Source organism: Phalaenopsis equestris, unplaced genomic scaffold (genome assembly GCF_001263595.1).
Source record: "Phalaenopsis equestris unplaced genomic scaffold, ASM126359v1 Scaffold222338, whole genome shotgun sequence".
In the NCBI taxonomy this organism is placed as follows: domain Eukaryota; kingdom Viridiplantae; phylum Streptophyta; class Magnoliopsida; order Asparagales; family Orchidaceae; genus Phalaenopsis; species Phalaenopsis equestris.
Window position 1 is genome coordinate 319,930 of NW_018240513.1, and position 18,678 is coordinate 338,607.

At 36.9% G+C, this 18,678-nt stretch overlaps 1 protein-coding gene across 1 annotated transcript; it reads right to left on the bottom strand.

The window, feature by feature from the left end:
* Nucleotides 1-15,690: 15,690 nt before the first annotated feature.
* Nucleotides 15,691-18,120, bottom strand: LOC110037615 (protein ROOT PRIMORDIUM DEFECTIVE 1). Its single transcript, XM_020742307.1, has one exon. The coding sequence runs from the start codon at nt 17,987-17,989 to the stop codon at nt 16,568-16,570; it is 1,422 nt and encodes a 473-aa protein (XP_020597966.1). The 5' UTR covers nt 17,990-18,120; the 3' UTR covers nt 15,691-16,567.
* Between the last annotated feature and the right edge of the window lie 558 nt (nt 18,121-18,678).

An 18,678-nucleotide genomic window follows, 5' to 3' on the forward strand; every position in this document is an offset into this window, starting at 1 on the left:
TTTTCTAAGACTAGTCAATAGGAAAGTCCTATGGCTAGACCTAGGCTACTAAAGAAGTTTTCTAGACCTCAACCAAAAGTGAGGTCAACAGTGGGACGACAGAACCGTGGAATCTTGATCGGTGTCGCTTAAATTAAATTAAAATTTCCTCATAATACTTCAATAATAAAACTTAACAATAATAAAACATGACATATAAGTTGTAAATCTTGAAGTTACCACTACAACTAGGAGCTTGGAGCAGGTTTGTGGTTAGCATGATGATGTCCTAACGCGTGAAAGAACATCTTCGAGAGAGCAAAAGAGGTCTATTTCAGCTAAACCTTTCTTAGTTTAAACAACAAGCCATATGATTTCAAGTTTGTCTATAAATCCTCACTTTATCTTTAGGAATTTACAGTCATATTGCACAATATAAGCCCTAACTCTTTTTAGGATTCTGAGGTTGTCATTCGGTATGAAGTAAGTCCTCCTATCTTTCATGTTATTTGCATGATCAAATATCATGTGGATGTAAGCCCGAAGTAATAAAAATGGTAGGATGAAACATCAAACAATATCATTTTCAAACTGAAGGCAAATTATAGGATAGTTTGGGATGTCATTGAGGTTCTCCTCGAGATTTGTGACATCCCTTCTCATTCATTTGGATTTCTAAAATAATCGCTCCTATTTGATCCACTCTAATTTGATTTTTCTATGTACAACCTTGAAAAATAAATTTTGGAAGCTTGAAGACAAATATCTCTGATCATTATCAAGAGTTTTTTTAAGTGACTTGGGTTATTTAAGATTTAATTAACAATAGTGGCTTGTCTATGTAGGGAACTAGAGAACCCAGATAATATAAACACAATCTAATCCTTACATTAGATAGGGAACTTGTTCACCAACATATAAAAGGTTCGAAGACCAAACATATGTCATAAATTCTTTAGTTTATGTAATAGAGCCTCACTAACAAAAAATGTACTTATTCCTCGAGATAGGTGAATTGCTCATTGTGTAATGCTTGGCTATCTAGACTATTAAATGTGTGATATTCTTTCAGTCTCTTTTTTTTTCAAAAATTAAAATTCTATTTTTCAACAAAATCAAAATTATGTGTATTAAAGTAAATACTATTTTCAATCGAATCAATCCAAAATTGATATTTCGGCCGACAACCATCTCCTCGAAACATCAAAGAATTGCAGAAGCTGGCCGATCATATCAAAGACTTGAGCCAATTCATCTCCAAGCATGTTGACATCTGTGTGGCCTTTTTCAAAATACTAAGGCAAACTATGAACTTTGTCTAGTTAGAGGCATGTAAACAAGATTTCAAGAAGATGAAAGAGTCCTAAGAATCATCACTACTCCTCCAGAGCCTAAAGTTGAGTGAAGAACTCTCTCAATACTTAAGGTTTGGACCTGATTTCTTCAACTTGGTGTTTGTCTTAGAGGAGCTAGGGAAGTAGTTTCTGCTCTACTACATTAATGTGGTTCTTAGAGGTGTTGAGCTCTGATATCTTATTAAAGAGAAATATGGTAGGGTTTTTATTGTGTACCCACCATATATCTCTGAAGATTTTTATTTAAATGATCATATACAAGATTTGAAGAATAATATACTAACCCAAAGGGTAAAAATATTATCTAATCATTTGCATGATGAAAATCTGCATAAATTATAGGTCTACAAATCCAGAGATTTTTCCCTGACCTTACAGGTGTAAAATATGGTTTATTTATTCTAGGGTTTGATATCCCTATGAGGGGAAGACCTTGTAGTTAACTACATCTTAGGAGTGATGGCTACTAATAATACTCTAAATTAAAGTTTTGACTTATATTGTGAATGATTATTAGTAAGTGTTTGTGAGATGATTGATATCAAGGACTCAGATAGATGGATTTGAAATGATTTAAGTGGAATTGATAGTTTGGATAAGTTTGATTAGGGTTGATTCACTTGACTGAAGAACTTGAGTTAGCTGAGTTTAGTTTCATTTGAAAGTTTGGTTTGAGTTGATTTATTTTAATTGATTTACTTTTGTTCTAGAAGTTGTTTGTTGAGAATATGTTTATGTTTGTTTAAAATCATTTATTTAAGTTCTTTGAAATTTGTTTTTATGCTAATATATGTTAAAATTATTGGGTCTATTTTAGATTTATTTTAGAATTTGTTTTAAGATTATCAAGGTTTATTTAAGGATTATTAAGTTTATTTTAAGAAAAAAATTGCTTGAGTTTGTTTAAATATTTAAGGTTTATTGATACTCTTAACATTGATTTAAGTTTATTAAAGTTTGTTAAATTTAGGTATATTGAAGTTTATTAATGTTTATTAAGGATTATTAAAGTTTGTTAAAGTTTGTTAAAATTTATTAAACTTCATTTAAGTTTGTTAAAGTTTGTTAAAATTTATTTAATCTTATTAAAACTAGTTAAATTTTATTAAAGTTTGTTAAGGTTTGTTAAAATTTATTTAAGTTCATTTAAAGTTTGTTAAAATTTGGTGGAGCTGATTTAAGTTAAAGTTATTTAAGTTTATGAGGTTTAATTAATTTTTTATTCAGTTAAATTTTATTGAGGTTTATTATATTTTATAAATTTTGTTGAAATTGATTAAAGTTTATTTAAATTTAGGTTCGAGTTTTAAGATCTTGAATTTGTAGGGTTTGTCCCTGACGGTTAGAGACTGAAAATGAAGACTTGATATCAGATTCAGGGTTTGAATTTGAGATAGAGTGAAGTTGATTTTGAGACAAAGACAAGTCAAATTGGATTTGTTCTTTAGGGTTGGGTTTGAATTAAATTTAAGTTTAGTAATTTGAATTTGAATTTGAAATTGATATGAAGTTAAGTTTGATATGGGATTGAGTTTGATTTAGGAGTTGGATTTAAGGAGATTGGATCTTGGTTTGAGTTGGGAATTGACCCTAGTCTAAAGGTAGGAGAGGTTAGGGGATTTCTAGATGGAGGTGAAATCACAACCTAAAATAACTCTAAATAGGAGGCTAAATAGGTGGACTAACCTAAATTTTAAGAATAACACCCCTGGTCAAGATGCTCTTGGCTTTCCATCATCCCCAGTGCATTACAATCCTTGAATTATTAATAAACAAAACATCATGAGGTTTCCCTTGTTGTCATAGCAATGACTAAGGTAGACCTTTCTACTATTACATAGTTTGGGGCATCTTCTTTAGTAATCAGGTTTACTTTATCGTAGGGTTCCCACATAATCTGATGGGGTAAGCCTACTTGTTTTATAGATCCTATTTCTTAATACTAGCCATTAGGTACCAAGTACACTATTCCGGGCTTCTTGATTAGACTAGTCTAGAGTGTATATGGTTCTTAGTTTTAATTATGTATTGGCTAACTTAGGGTTCACAATTTGATCTACCTAGGTGGTGATTGTAAAAATTAGACTTAGCGAATTTTAAATGTTTTTGGGGTTTAATAATTTACTTATAGCTTATTTTGAGGCCTAGCTTTTCCAAGTTCAAAGTTTCATTTTCTTATGTTAAACTTTTGTTTTCTACCCTGAGTCGATGCTCTTTGTTTAATTCTCTCTCCTAAGGTTGGCATCTAGTGTTGGCCAATATTCTATGTTTGAGTCTCATATTCGAGAGAATTTAACTCAAATATTTCATGTTTACACTTTTCATATTTAAGTTTCATCCACGTGCTTACAAAATACTTTTTTTATGCACATGGAAAGAGGGTTTTATAAAAAATTTTATCATACAAAGAGTGTTAGCAATATGAGCGCAATTACATATGAAATGTGTATACTTAAAATAACATGAGACTTACAAGCTCAAAGACTAAGCATTTGAAATCACATGCTCTTGGAAAGGAAATATGTTCATTTCGAAAAAGTATGCCCATGATCTATGTGTGTGTGTGTCTATATATATATATATATATATATCTGTGTGTGTGTGTATCTTGCTTAAATTAAGTTGTTCTAGAGGCTCTACAAAGCTTATGTAAGATGATATTTTAATTGATAAGCTCACAAGAGAGGTTGTAAAGTTCTTATAAAGGATTTGAAGTTAGTTTTTTAGTTGAATTTTTTTCTCAATGTTCAATGAAGGTTTTAAGTTTTTCTCTTAAAAAGCTTGAATTTTAAGAGGTTTTGAATTATTTGACAAATTTAGTTTAGAATTTTTTAAAAAGGTTTGGTTTAAGTTTTAATTTTTAGTAGTTTTTAAAAGTTTCAAAGTAAAGATTTCCAAATTTCTTTAGAGTTTTCATTTTTATAGAAGATGGTTGATTTTGTTAAATTTGTTTAAATGGTTTTAATTAGTTTTGAGTTTTTCAAATGGATTTTTTCTTAATTTAATTAATTTTGGATTTGCGTTTCCCAAAAGGTTTCTCTTGGATATTGATGCTTTATGAATATTTTTGTCTCTTTTTTATTTATTTATTTAGGTAGTATTTCCTTATTTCTTTATGAATAGTTTATTATTAATTTTGTAATTTTATTATTAGTAAGAATAGTAATAATATGAATATTTTGAATAATTAAAATAAAATAATAATAATAATAATCATCATCATCATCATAATCATAATAATCATTATAATATTAGTAATAATGACAATAATTATTATATTATTAAAAATAATATAGTAATAATAATATTTTGAATAATTAAAATAGAAATAAAAATTAATATTTCTAAATAAGATTAATATTTTTAGACTTATAATTAATAAAAAAAAATTATAACTATATTAATATTAATATTAATATTGTTATTTACAGAAATACTACATTTCTATTTATAGAGTTCTCACCATTTTCAAATAATCAATACATAAAACATTCTCCATTATATAATTAAATGGGTTAAGTAAATAAAGAAAAATTTAGCAAACAAAAATGAAGATGAAAACATAATAATTACAAACTAAGAGAGGAACATGAGAAGAGAAGAAATGGGGAAGTCTTAGTGTGATAATTAGGACAGTGATTATCAAGTTGATTGTGGGAGAATGAGACTACTTGGTGGATGCATTGAAAATCTAGTATGCATAGATCTAGAAATGATTGCATGAAAGGGATTGTTGGAGTAAATACTTAGAAAGATGGATACAAAAGATGAATGTGGAAGGTTGAGGTAGGCTAAGAGTAACATGTATAAATGTATTTTTTATATTTTTACAACAGTTCAAATAATAAACCTTTACTTTAGAGAACAAAGGCAATGCCACTGAATCAAATGATAGGTGGTGGTAGTAGTATGAATATTTGTTCAAAAAAGATTTCTGCCATAATAAATTCAACACTTCAAAAACAACTCTTAATAAGAATGATACAATGTGAATATTCATAAAGTGAACCCGCCAAATAGTTGGGTTAAGGTTCGTGATGATTTTAAAAATTTCCTTGCCATCGATTGTTTTATAATTTGAAGTATGCTAAGAAAAAAGTATTTAGACCCTTTAAACTAAGCATCAGTTCACCTGACTCTCTAAAGAAAGGTAGTAATAATAATAACAATAAAATTAATAATAACAACAACAATAATAATAATACTTTTAAGACTAATTATAATAATATAACAACAATATAAACTTGTAATGATGACAATAACTAATCACAATTTTATGATAATATTAACAATAATAATAATAACAATAAAAAAAATTAAAAAAATAATAATAACAATAATAGCAATGATAATAATAGTAGTAATAATAGTATTAACGATAGCAATAATAATGATAATGATAATAACTTCTTCCAACGCCTAATATAATTAGAATAAATATTTTATTCAATACAGTCAAACAGCGTGTGAATTGAGTTGTAGAGCAAGTGACCTAATAGTAATAAAATTAATATTTAAGGTACCAATAATATTAATAATAATCAATAATGATGACAATACTTAATCAAGATTTTTTTTATTTTAATTTTTTTCTAGTTTCTTCTTTGTATTAGTTTGAATTGTTTAAATATTATGAAAATATTACTTCACTTTTTTAGTACATGCAACCAAAATGTTCTATAGTATTTATGCATAAATAATCAACCTAAAAACAATATTAAGCATATTTTATCAAATAGAGTGGCAGACTAAACTCATTAAATTGACTAAAACACAAGCATTACCTTAATGAAATAAAAAAGGATGTATCTATTGGGACTAAACTCAAATTGTCTTACATGTGCTAAATAGAAAACACACTTAAACACTAATATTATATTGTGATTCAACATAAATTTTGTAACATAGGTTGAGTGAAAATTATGAGTCGGGAGTTTTCAACCTTCATTTTATTTTATGACGGTGAATTACGTGTATCTGATTACTTCAAGCCGAGTTACACTAGCGGTAGTCGACGACCTCTTCATGTCCCAACATAGTCAACCTTCATGAAACTATGTCGTAGATTGATTCATGCTCTGAAAGTGATCATCGAACACACAATGTCTCCATGATATACAGGTTTCCTATGGGTCAAAGATTTGTTACAACCCTAAAAGAGGACGACGATGTGACAACGTGTGTATTACATTCTAACATACAACTAAATTTAACGCTTTATGCAAAAATTGAGAGTTACAATGGTGTTACAAAGAGCAACGTCCAATTGCTACCTATAACTCAGTTGATCCTTCATCTCAAAATGCATCTCGTGGCTACATCAACTTATTGGCATCAGATTTGATGAATTATCATGCATGTATGTAATATGTATTTCACTTCACTCATAAAATATGTGCATTTTTTATGTTTTAATTAATCCTAAAATAAAATTTATAAACTTCTCAGTCCTGACGCTAAAGTGTTAAATCGATTCATTGTTCAAGTGTACATATTGATGATAGAGCAAAAGATGATACTCATATTTGTCATAAAGGGAAGGATATGATACAGTGGATAGTGTCGCAAGCAATGACTCAAATGTTGATTCTAATATTAGAGTAGATGCACCAATGGAGATCAATGTAGTAACTGAAAGTATAGGCCACAACTTGATCATGATGCAATCCTTAAATAATTTCATCATGTTAGATGTTAAGATTTTGAATAATAAATATATTCGAGCATGTCGTACAATCTAGGAGTGGGATGAAGATATCACTTATGATCCCCCAACATGACATAAATATAACTTATGAGAGATAGATTCCAGATGTGTTATACGAAGATATGTTTTTTTGCAACCAAAATAGACTTACAATGTATAATCAACGGTTGATGTATAGTCAAGAATATCAAGTGCTGAATAATAATTTTTAATCAATCTCATTTATGTATTATGTGCTTTTACCATGATCATCTGTCTACACCGTGTCATTAGCATTTATATGCAGCAAGGAGCAAAAGAATTTTGGGAGCATGAAAAATATCAAATATTAATGGACACAACACATGTGTGCATAGGATTCTAACTAGTCGACAGTCTAGACTGTGCACTTACAAATTCATTTGTCACTACATTCTTCATATTGTTAGAAGCCCGTTGTACTTGAAGCCCCAAGAAATTAGCATTCAAATATCTTAAATGAAGGCTTCAGATGCTTGGCGAGAAAGCATCAAGTGTATATTTGATAGTTAGGAGGATTCATATTACTCATTGCATAAGTTAATGATAGTCATATGTAATGCAATGCCAGGGTCAATTTACAAGATTCAATATGATAGCACATCGTGTTATGAGGGCTTTTATGAGTCTTTGGGTCATCTATAGGGTTGGAGCAATTACAGCCTAGTATTGAGTCTCGATTGCACATTATTGCTAGGTAAATATAAGGGAACTTTACTAAGTGTTGTTGGTTTTAATGCAAATAATGGCCTTTTTTTCCTTGGCATTTGTGGTTGTTTAATTCGAGTGTAACGAATCTTAGATATGGTTTCTAAAAAGTGTAACGAAGCTTCTACAAGAAGTTGGTCATGCCCAAACCTTTGCATAACATCAAATCAACATTCTAGGATTATTCGTGGATGCAAGAGATTTATTTATGGGAGGCTCATAGATTCTATTTGAGGCACTTCAGAGAAAGGTTTAAGAAAGCAATTAGGCAAATGGGTATGGCTAACACAGAGATAATGTGTCAGATGATGTATTAGGCAGAAAACACAAATGATATTAGATTGTTCATCATTACATAAAATATGAGGCATAGGATTGGTTGATTTCTAAAGATGTTATAAGGTGGACACTATCTCACAATGGTGGACAAAGGTGAAGTAATGACAACTAACGCATCAAAATGCTTCAGTGTTGTCTTTCATCGAGCGAGAGGACTTCCCTATTTAAGTATCGGTTTGCTATACATGTTATAATATCAAATCATTATTTCTCATAAGATATAGTATAACACATGAACTTGAAGCGATAAACAAAATGCCTATTTTCATTAGAGTAAGCACCTCTCTCCAAGAGTATAAAGCTGAGGCTAGAAAATTTCCTGAACCAACTGATATTAACTTTCATGAGTGTGAGGTCTAAGATTTTAATTGTCACTCCTTTGGGGTTGACTTACATGCAAATGAAGGTTGTAGCTATAGTTATGAACGTTAAAAGGCTTATCACATACGTTGCTCTCATGTTATAGGTGTTTCAGGTCATAAACGTGTGGATCATTTATTGTATGTCTCCCATCATTATATTGTTAAGTCTTTCAAGGATATGAATGCATCTTAGTTCTATGTCAGACTTGAGCGAACATTGTGGTCTGTTTTTGATCTAACAGTTGGAACTATTGAGTTAGCACCCCCCAAATTTTAGATGAAAAACTAGGAGACCGTGTATAAAGTACTATTCAAATACAATGAATGAACGTACTTCTTTGGGACAAAGGATATGTAGCTTGAGTTGTAGTTCCAAACAAAATAAATCTACTTGTCCCTTAAACCTAAACAATATATGGTGACGTGAGCTGAATAATGCAATTCTTTTGGTAGAAAATTTTAATTGGCAATCGTTTGTCTTCTACATACAAACAAGTAGATGATAGGCTTGGACGAGGACATAGAGATGGAGCATCTCAGTCTCGATGGCATAAGACATGACCTAGCAAGGAGCCTGAGATTGGGCCAGCACCTTGCGAGGTGCACCCTGACGTTACTCTACTATATGGGACACAGAGCAATATACTCTGATCAATTATTATGTGATTAATCCTAATATTTAATTCACTTGATGTCTGCCTGAACTGGTGTCGGAGGTTGCAACGACTATTTGAGAGGCATCCATCCCTGTTGAGATAAAGTTTGAGGAGGAGCCGAATGTTGTTGAGGAAGCTGACAATGGAAGGGAAAGGCTCCACTAGAAGAGCTCAAGGATGATCTTCCTCAATCTCTAGGGAAGAGGCATAGAGCAGGCGAATGGAGCCCTATGCAAGAGGAGCAACTTAAAGTCTTTATCATCAGAGACTTCTGGTTCTCTCTTATTGATATGTTGTTGGATTGGTACTCCAACGGTCTAGGCTCAAACGATTGCAGACATCCTATGGTCCAAGAACTTGGAAAAGTGCTTGGACAAATACAACCCATGGGAGGTCTGTCACCTAGTTGACCGATTCCAATTGTTAGGGCTAGCCTCATTCCGCCACCTGACAACCCGATACCTTAGGTTTAGGAAGTAAAAGACCAAGGCGGTGAGGCGAGCCAAGGTTGTGGAGGCTCGGGCACGGCTGCTAAAACAGAGGCCTGCTTAGATAAGGCTGAAGAGCTGGGGGCTAAAGCAGGGGTTCTGCTAGCTTAGGCTAAGGGAGATTTGGAAAGTGTGTTGGAGTGATTATCCATCATTTTGAATCATAAGGCGAAACTATAAGAGAGCATTGACACCATTAAGATCGCCACAGAATTCACTTCAGGCCAGGCCAATCATCTCCAACTCAACATTGAGCTAACGATTGATCAGTTCGTGCAAGTTAGATTGGTAGACCTGAAGTACTCCGATATAGCAAAATTTATAAATCAGTGCCAGCCAGAGGTAGCGAGCCTCCTAATGAACAAGTAATAAACGAAGGCTCTTCCAATACATGATTCAATAGTCTGTCTTGTTTGTACTTAGGAAAAAAATCTATTTTATTTGTTTGTTTTTTTATATGTATACCCTCAATTGTAATGAAAGATAGAACTTCGTAATTGACTAATTATATGAATAAAATTCAATACAACATTCAGCCTGTTTTTTTGTTATGTTTTTACCTTGTATTTATTTTTTCATTCATCGATTGCGATGTATATGGCATTCGGTCACCCCCGATCAGATAGGGTCCGTCATTCGGTTATGGTGTGACAGTCGCCTGATCCAAGTCTTATATTGTCCTTTGCTTCATTAGCTCTATCAGATTATCGTAACTTCGAACTTGGCTCAAGTATTTGTTTGACATCCTTCGTAGAGCTTATCACAATTGGGTAGGGAGCCACCTCGAGCCTTATCTAGATCGAGTTAAGAGGCATAGGTTTTATAATGCTTGAGCGTTGAGGGTCAACTTTTGGACACTAGGATGTCGGTTGGGGGCTATGCACTGTTGTTGGTCATTCTAACTATTTTTGACTCATTTGACAACTTGCGTCATCGGTTTTGGTCATTATGTTTGGCTCAGGTCTTATACCTCCTAAATCTTGGTTGCTTATCAAAATCTCTGCATTGGATCGAGCCTCAATTTTAGGATGATTTGCACACTACCTTTCGTGTAGCTTGTCACTACTGGGCAAAGAACCATCTCTAAAAATTTTATCTAGCTCAAGCTTGAATATTAGTTGGGGAATTTCCTATTTTGTTTTCTCGGCTGAACCGACGCCCTGCATGGGAGTACCGTCGGGACTTGCTTTCGAGAGTGTGATATCCTTCATGGAGCTTTTTTCTACTGAGTATGCCACTACCTCCGGAGCTTTTTCAAATTCGACTTTGGGAACATATCAAGGATGTGTGAGTAATGTTAACCAATTTTTGCATTCGATCAATCGTCTTTGGCAATATTGTCAGCTTTCTTGGGATCAAGTTCCCCGAGTGTTGGCTAGCTGCTAAAGCGCGTAAACCCCTCAAATTCCTTGATTATTTGACCTGTGGTAGCGCATTTAATTAGCCAATCCATGTTGTTTTGACATTTTAGAGTACAAAATTATAAAAAATAGAACGAAACCACCTCTTTTTATTAGTCTTTCACAGGGAGATACATAAAAATTTCTAAGGAAAGAAATGTTGTCTCTGCTCCTTGTTCGAGGGACTCCTCGGCTGGTGTAGGTCTTTAACTCGTACACTTCGAGGCCGACCCTTTGGTCGATGATAAATGGTCTGGTCCAAGTCTCGTCTAGCTTGCCGACCGACTGTCCAGATGCAGCCGGATCGGCCTTCTTCAGCGCGAATTCTTTGAATGCAAAAGTTTTCTCTCAGACATGCATGTTGTACTGATGTGCATGTGGTGCATCTCTTTACTTCCTTCTATCGAAGAGCTAAGCTGGTTCATTTCTCCTTCACCATGTCTAATGAGAGCATTACTTCCTCATCATTCATTTCCTGCCACTCTGTCGGGTCTTCATCAAAAGTTGAAGCGGTTACCACTCGTTAACTGCGGTGATTTTACTCAATTTGCAGCATAGCTTCCATCACACACGATAGAATAAATAGTGTAGCAGTTGACAATGTTGTTTGGGACACACAGAGGACGAACGATAGGACATCGACCCATTTCCCCTTTGATCCTTTAACCTTCTTTCTCAGCAAGTTCAAAATTATCTTATTGGCTTCTGCTTGACTGTTGGTCTGAGGTGACCAACACTAATTTCAAATTGATACCTTGACTCAAGCAAAAGCCATTCACTCCCTTGTCTGCTAACTGAGTTATGTTGTCCCTGACTAGCATGAATGTCATTCCATACCTATAGATGAGGTCTGTCCTGATCAAATTTTGAATAACCTTTGTTGTTAATTATGCAAGTGGCTTTGCCTCAAACCATTTAGTGAAATACTCTACTGCGAGCATGAAGAATTTGTGCTAGCCCTTCAACGGTGGGAACGGCCCAAGGATATTGATTCCTCAGATGACAAAAGGCTAAGGGTTGATGGTTGGTTGCAACTTTGGGGTTAGTTGGTGTTGTAATGGTGCGTACTTCTGACACTGCTTGCACCTCTTTGAGAATTCTTTCATATATTTTAGGAGTGCGGCCAGTAGTCTTGCCATTGAATCTTGTGTGCCCGGGTCTTTACTAAAGAGTAACTCTCGCACTCTCCTGAATGTATCTCCCGCATGAGATCTTCCGTTTCATTTTTCCCTATGCACCTCATATAAAAATAAGTAACTGACTTCCAAAAATATTTTCCTTCAATTAGTAGGTATTGCGCGGCCTTGTATTTGAAACTCTTTGGATCAGCGATCTCCTCTGCTATTTTGTTGTTTGCAGGAATGGATGTATGAATTCATCCAACTTCCCACTCCATTGGTCTCCACCTTTATCACATTGGATTCTTCAATGGCTAGTTATAATAATTTCTGAGGGTTTCTCTCCCTCAAGTGGAAGCACTTGGAAAGGAGATCAAGCACCTGGTTGCCCTCCCTGGTGATGCGTTCTATTATGAAATCAGTGAACTTTAAGGTATCGTCCTTGGCTTTCTTGAGATACTTAGCATTATCTCACCTTTGGCTTCAAATTTCCTATTTACCTGATTCACCACCAGGTGGGACTCTAATTTTATGTACAGGTGTCGACACTCATGTCATAAGCTAAGAGCAACTCGACAATCAAAGCTTCGTACTTCACATGGTTATTAGTGACCTCAAACTCAAAGGCCACCAAATTGTAAACATGTTCCCCAGTTGGGCTTCTCATAACCAGAGAAATTCCTACTCCCATCTGATTGGAGACTCCATCAATGTACAAGGTTCATGCCATTCGATCGACATTAGTTTGTTTGCTCGGCAAGCACAGTTCTGAGAACTCAGCTAGGAAATCTACCATTGCTTTCACTTTGATAGCTGTTTGGGAGATGTAGGGAATGTCGATTTCACTCAGCTCCACCGCCCACTTAAGGAGTTGACCAGAGTGCTCCAATCAAGAGAATAGATTTCAACGGATGGTCGGTTACTTCTTGGTTGGGATGCATTTGAGAGTATGGTCGGAGCATGCAAGCAAATATAACCAAAGAAATAGTTAGCTTTTCCATAATCGGGTACCTGATTTTGGCATCCCAAAGGGCCCTACTGGTGTTGTAGACGAAAAATTACTTCCCTAACTCCTCACAAACTAGCACAGAACTAATTGCCTCAAGTCCAACTCCCAAATACAAAGAGAGCTCTTTGTTTGGCTTCAGGCATTACAATAGTAGTAGTGATACCTAGGAATCCTTTAACTTCGCAATAGCCTCCTAACAGTTGGTCGACCACTTGAATTACTTGACCTTTCTGAGCATTTTGAAGAATGTGGTGCATTTGCGTCCTGCTTTCGAGATGAAACGGCTAAGACCCATTATCTGGCAGGTTAACTTCGAGACTTCTTTGGTGTTTCGGGGAGGAAGCATGTTCAACAATGTCTATATTTTTGCAAGGTTGGCTTTAATTCCCTCTAGGTTCGAGGTAGCCAGAGAATTTATCGGTAGAGACTTCGAATGTAAATTTAAGTGGGTTCAGCCTTATGTTGAATTTGTTAATAATTTCACATATTTCTTTTAGGTCGATTACATGTCGTTCAGCCCACTAGAAAGTCTTTCATGTGCATCAACTGCTTGTCACCCTCTCCACAGGTGAATGCTAACACTATCACTCCAAGGGCGTCTTTTTTTTTTTCTTCCGAGAATCCAAAGAGTGGTATGGTTGATGTTGTCAACAAGTCAGCTGAAAGACTCATCTTATTGAAAACTAGTTTGAACAAAATGTTCAATGAACTATCAGTGTCCACCAAAACACTACCAATCTGGCAGTTATCGATCATGGTCGTGATGACGATGGCGTCGTAATAGGTATTCCCCTTAGATGGTTAGATCAACGTCGGTGAAGATGACTGGTGGATGAGTGCCACGTTTGAAAAAAAATTGCGACCGCACATAGGTTGCCCGTCTGGAGCCTCTTTTAGCCGATGTGTTTGGAAGGTTCTCTGACCCCTCCCAAGATAGCCACAATAAATCCATCAATGTGCATGACATTGGCCCTTATGGGTCCATCCAGGATTTTTTCAACCGGAGCCTTCCCATGTCTCGTCGCTCTGGGCACCACAAATTCTTAAGCTTTCCTACTCTGATCAACTACTCAAACAGGCTTCGGAGGTGTCGGTATTCCTTCGTGTCATGGATATGATCGCGGTGATATGAGCAATACTTTTTAGGGTCTCAGAGAAGTGCTTCGGGCCTTGCAGGGAGTGTCTGCTTGAAGTATTCCTTATTTTGGATGGCCTCTACTAGCTATGTCGTTGATACCCTCAGAGGTGTGGGCCTTGGTGCCTCATATTCATTATCAGGCCGCTAATGATATCAAGATGGTTGTTGGTCAATATACCTATGCTAACTGCCACAATGGTGGTTTCAGTCAGTCCTCTTATTCTCCTGGGGTGGCAAACTTTCTTCAAGGCTAGGACGGATGGGCAGAAGTTAACTATCCCTCGGTCTCCACCCGTTATTTTGTTGGGTTCTCTTTCGTGGACGATGATTAGATGATCTTGTCTTATGGTCGTCAGTGTTGTTAACAAATTCTTCAATGGTAATGTGGATGTTGGCCAATTCCAATAATTCAGGCAGAGTTATTGGTTGATACATGCCTAGAGTGTAGTATGATCACTCTCCCCTTAATCCCTAGGATAAGGCTGATGCGCTATTCTAGGTTCTAGGTCCCTCACTTCCAGCATCTCCTCCTAGAACTAAGTGATATATGCATGCAGGAACCCATGTTGCCCTGGTTGATCTTCCATAGAGCTTGTGAACTTTTCCACGACTTCTATGCGCAAGAAAACTGAGCCACAAACAGCCTCTTGAAATCAACAAAGGATGTGATTACCTTAGTGGGTAACTCGTTGAACCAACTGAAGGTAGATTCCCTCAACATAGCAAAGAAAAGACGGCTCTCCACCACATTGTAACATTCATCAAGTAGACTGACGATTCAAACGACACAATGTGATGAGTCGAGTCAAACCGACCTAATAGGATTCGAGTGAAGGGGGCCTTAAACTTCCCTGGAGAACGCGTTCTCTGGCCGAGATTTCATGCACTACCCACCACCCTCCCGCTTAAGCCGCTCGGCTGCCTTGGGGTTCAGTTTCTTCGTCCTAGTGATTTTAGCCCCGTGAAACTTGCTCCCTTCCTCCAAGCACCGATTGGGTCAACTCCTTCATTTGACCCAACATTCGACCCCTCAATTCTTGAGTTGTTGCTAAATAAACACCCTAGTGCAGTCCAAGTTTCATGTGTTTCTCATATGATTTTTTTCTCTGTGTTGTGTTTCTCTTCTTATTTTTTTGTATGCTCCACACTCACCACATTCTCTAGAATATTGAATCTGAGATTGTCTTATGACGCACACATAAGAAATAAAGCATTGAAGAGAGAGAGAGAGAGAAAAAGAGACTGGATTAGTCTGAATAATTCATTAGTCATTTACCGTAGAAATTATCCCCTATTTATAGAAGGGTATGAAATAAACAATTACATGCTTGCCCTTGCTTGCATAAGGACGTCACAGGGTGTTTTGATCATAAATAAATACTTGAATAAACAAATAATGGGATAAATAAAAATAAGAAAGATCTCTGCTTGGCTGACACATCCTTTAGTCGTCTAAGACTGAGGGACTTCGGTTGATCCATCAAAGGGCCTTCAGTCGCCTAGGTTATGACCCTTCAGCCAATCCATGTACCTTCGATCAGACAATCCATGGACATTCGATCAATTGGCTTCCCTAGTCCGACTTGTAGTCACGGCTCCCTGTGAACAGAACTCTTGTTGTCAAGTTGAAACTAGGATGTCGGGCAAATGACACTTTATTGTAATCCGACAGGTAGTTTCACCTCTTCAACAAAAAAACCATTTGGGAGGTTTGTGTTGGTGTCACATTGGGTGCTAGTGACCTTGAAGGCCCGCAAGATTGTTTCTTAGTTGATTTGTAGTGTCATTTTGAGGAGCTAGGCAGGTCTCCTTTCTTCGTTGGGTATGCCTTGGCCCTTTTTCCTGAGGGCCTATCGTTTAGCAGGTTTTGTACACTTTTTAAGGAGGCCTTGGTTAGGCATCAAATTACATAGGTTCATGTTGATGTGATCTTTGAATTCTAGTGGGTCATTTTTTTACCACGCTTGTCTTCTAAGCCATAAGATTTCTTCAAAATTCATGATAACATATTATGGGTGTACACATGCAATCATAAATAGATCTATAATTGTGCATTAGCACGAACAGAAATATTAAAAGTATAATTTCATAACTCGATTGATCGAAAATACCTCAATCTAAACAAGATTCGAGTCAAACTCAACATCTTTGTAGACTAAAATACTTCGATCAGGAGCGCAGATTCTGACCATAGAAAAGAAAATCCAAGCCAAAATCTCATCTTCCTTTTTTTACATTACTATCTTCAGGAACAAATCCACAAACACCTTGAGTGCAGCCCCGCTCCAATTCACCAAACTTCCAATTTCCTCCCAACCTCACCACCTCCAGGCAAAACATTCGTTCCCCTAGCCCAAAGCTCATCCGTCTCCATCATCTTTTCATCACCAATCCCCCATTCTTCCTGCAACTCCTCCCAATCTTCTCCGATTCCAGACTCAAACAAATCTTCCAAACCTTCATCGTCATCATCTTCCTCTTTCTCTGCTTCCACTTCATCATCCTCCTCCTCAAACACTCCTCTCCTCCTCTCTCTCCTCATCCTTTTCCCCTCCATCACTAATTCTGCGAGCCTCTCCTTCACCGATCTGAGTTCGTCCTCCACCACCAATCTCCCCTTCTCATCATAAGCCTCCACAAGAAAAACCGAGTCCCGAGTCCCTTTCACGCTAACATAGAACATCTCCGGGTGCCTCACTAGCATCGCACGAAGCCGATTCGGCAGCCGCAAATCCTTCCTGAAGTGCGTGAGGTGATCCACCAGTGTCCTTCTCTCCGTCGTCATCCCCACCACCTCCCTCACAACCGCACACGCCATCTTCTCCTCCAACTCGGTCGAATCTCCCTTTAAGCTCTCGTAAGGGTTCACCTCCGGTAGATCCTGGAACCGAATCAAGTACTCACGATGGCGTCGCCGGAGGTTAAGCCCTCGCCGCAATCGCAACTGCGGAAACCTAGGAACTCGTTCGATGATCGGGCGGCGAAGGGGGTCGACATCGCTGGTGAGATCGAGTCGTGGGAGTGCCACAGCGAGGGATTGGTCCCATGATACCAGCTCAAGTGCACGACCATAGGACGTGTCGATAGTGCGGAAGCGGGAGGGATGAGCGTTGCAGAGACGGGAACGGAAATCGGGGGCTAGTCCGAGGTCAGGAGCAAGATGTGCGAGCTTGGAGAGAAGAAGACGGCGATGAGGGGCGAGCATGAGAAGGCGGTGGAGCTTGTCCGCCAGCGCGTCGGTTAGGCAGGCACGAAGGCGGAACTCCTCTGCCGCCAGAGAGGCGGCGGCGGGGGTGAGGGTGACGGCAAGTAGGGAAGAAGAGGGGGAGTTGTGGGAGGGAACATGGAAGAGAGTGAAGAGGGAAGGGTAACGCTGGATCATGGAGAGGAGGGAACGGCTGGGGGGAGGGTTTAGGTAAGCTCTGCAGCGGGAGAGCACTCGAAGGGGAAGGAATTGCTTCGGTTTGGAAAGGAGCAAAGTCTTCAATTTGCGGGCGAATCGGAGATGGCTGTGCTTCGCCGCACGGCGGTCAAGTGCAGGGCACCGGACAATTTTCATCGGCGGCAGCGAGGAGGATGACGAGGAGGCGGTAATGGTGAGGAAAGTGGGAGATTTCGAGGAGGATTTGGTTGTTTTAGAGAAGCGAGAGCTTGATCTTTTTTTAGGAGAGGAGAAGAAGGAGGAGGAGGAAGATGAGATGGCCAGCGCCATAGAGATTGGAAGTGCGCTTTTGAGAAATGTACCATGAGAGGTTGTTGCTCTAGGGTTTATTGTTCTTGTTTGTGAATTTAAGAATGACTTTGATGTGATTTATATTGTATGTAATGATCCGGACATCTAGAAGTATGAGCAAAGTAGCTTGCCTATTTGTTGCATCTTTCATTGCACCTCTGATTTTTCCTTATTTTTTCTTGCTTGCTATGGTGAAGTCATTTGCTACAAAAATTATGAACACTTTGTGTGTCAAGCATAAACACCTTCAAATATATGATGTTGAGCATGGAATTATTTGCCCAATTGAGAAGAGAAAAAAAATTAGTTAAAAGTTGTATAAGTAGTGAAGTCGGAGCTATTGAAGAGAACCCTAATCTACCACCACCTTTTACTATATGTCTTGATTAGCCTCCACCAAGTGCTCCCATGGTGAGTTATGATGTTGGCCTACTGGCCTTGGATGAAGTAACCTAATTTTATTGAAAACATAAAATAAAAAAAAAAAGATTCCGCCCTTATTTTCTCTCTAATAGATAATAACAATTGATTTTAGGGATTATTCAATTAGCAGAAGCAGACAACATTGAGTTTTTATAAAAAGTAAGAACTTTTAGTTTCATTCATTTGGAACAATTACCTCAGCATGTCCTATGATGGACACTTAAGAGTGAAAATATGATACATTT

Bases quoted from the DNA above. Each gene is read 5' to 3' on its own strand.
- LOC110037615 (XM_020742307.1), bottom strand. From the start codon at position 17,989: ATGGCGCTGGCCATCTCATCTTCCTCCTCCTCCTTCTTCTCCTCTCCT.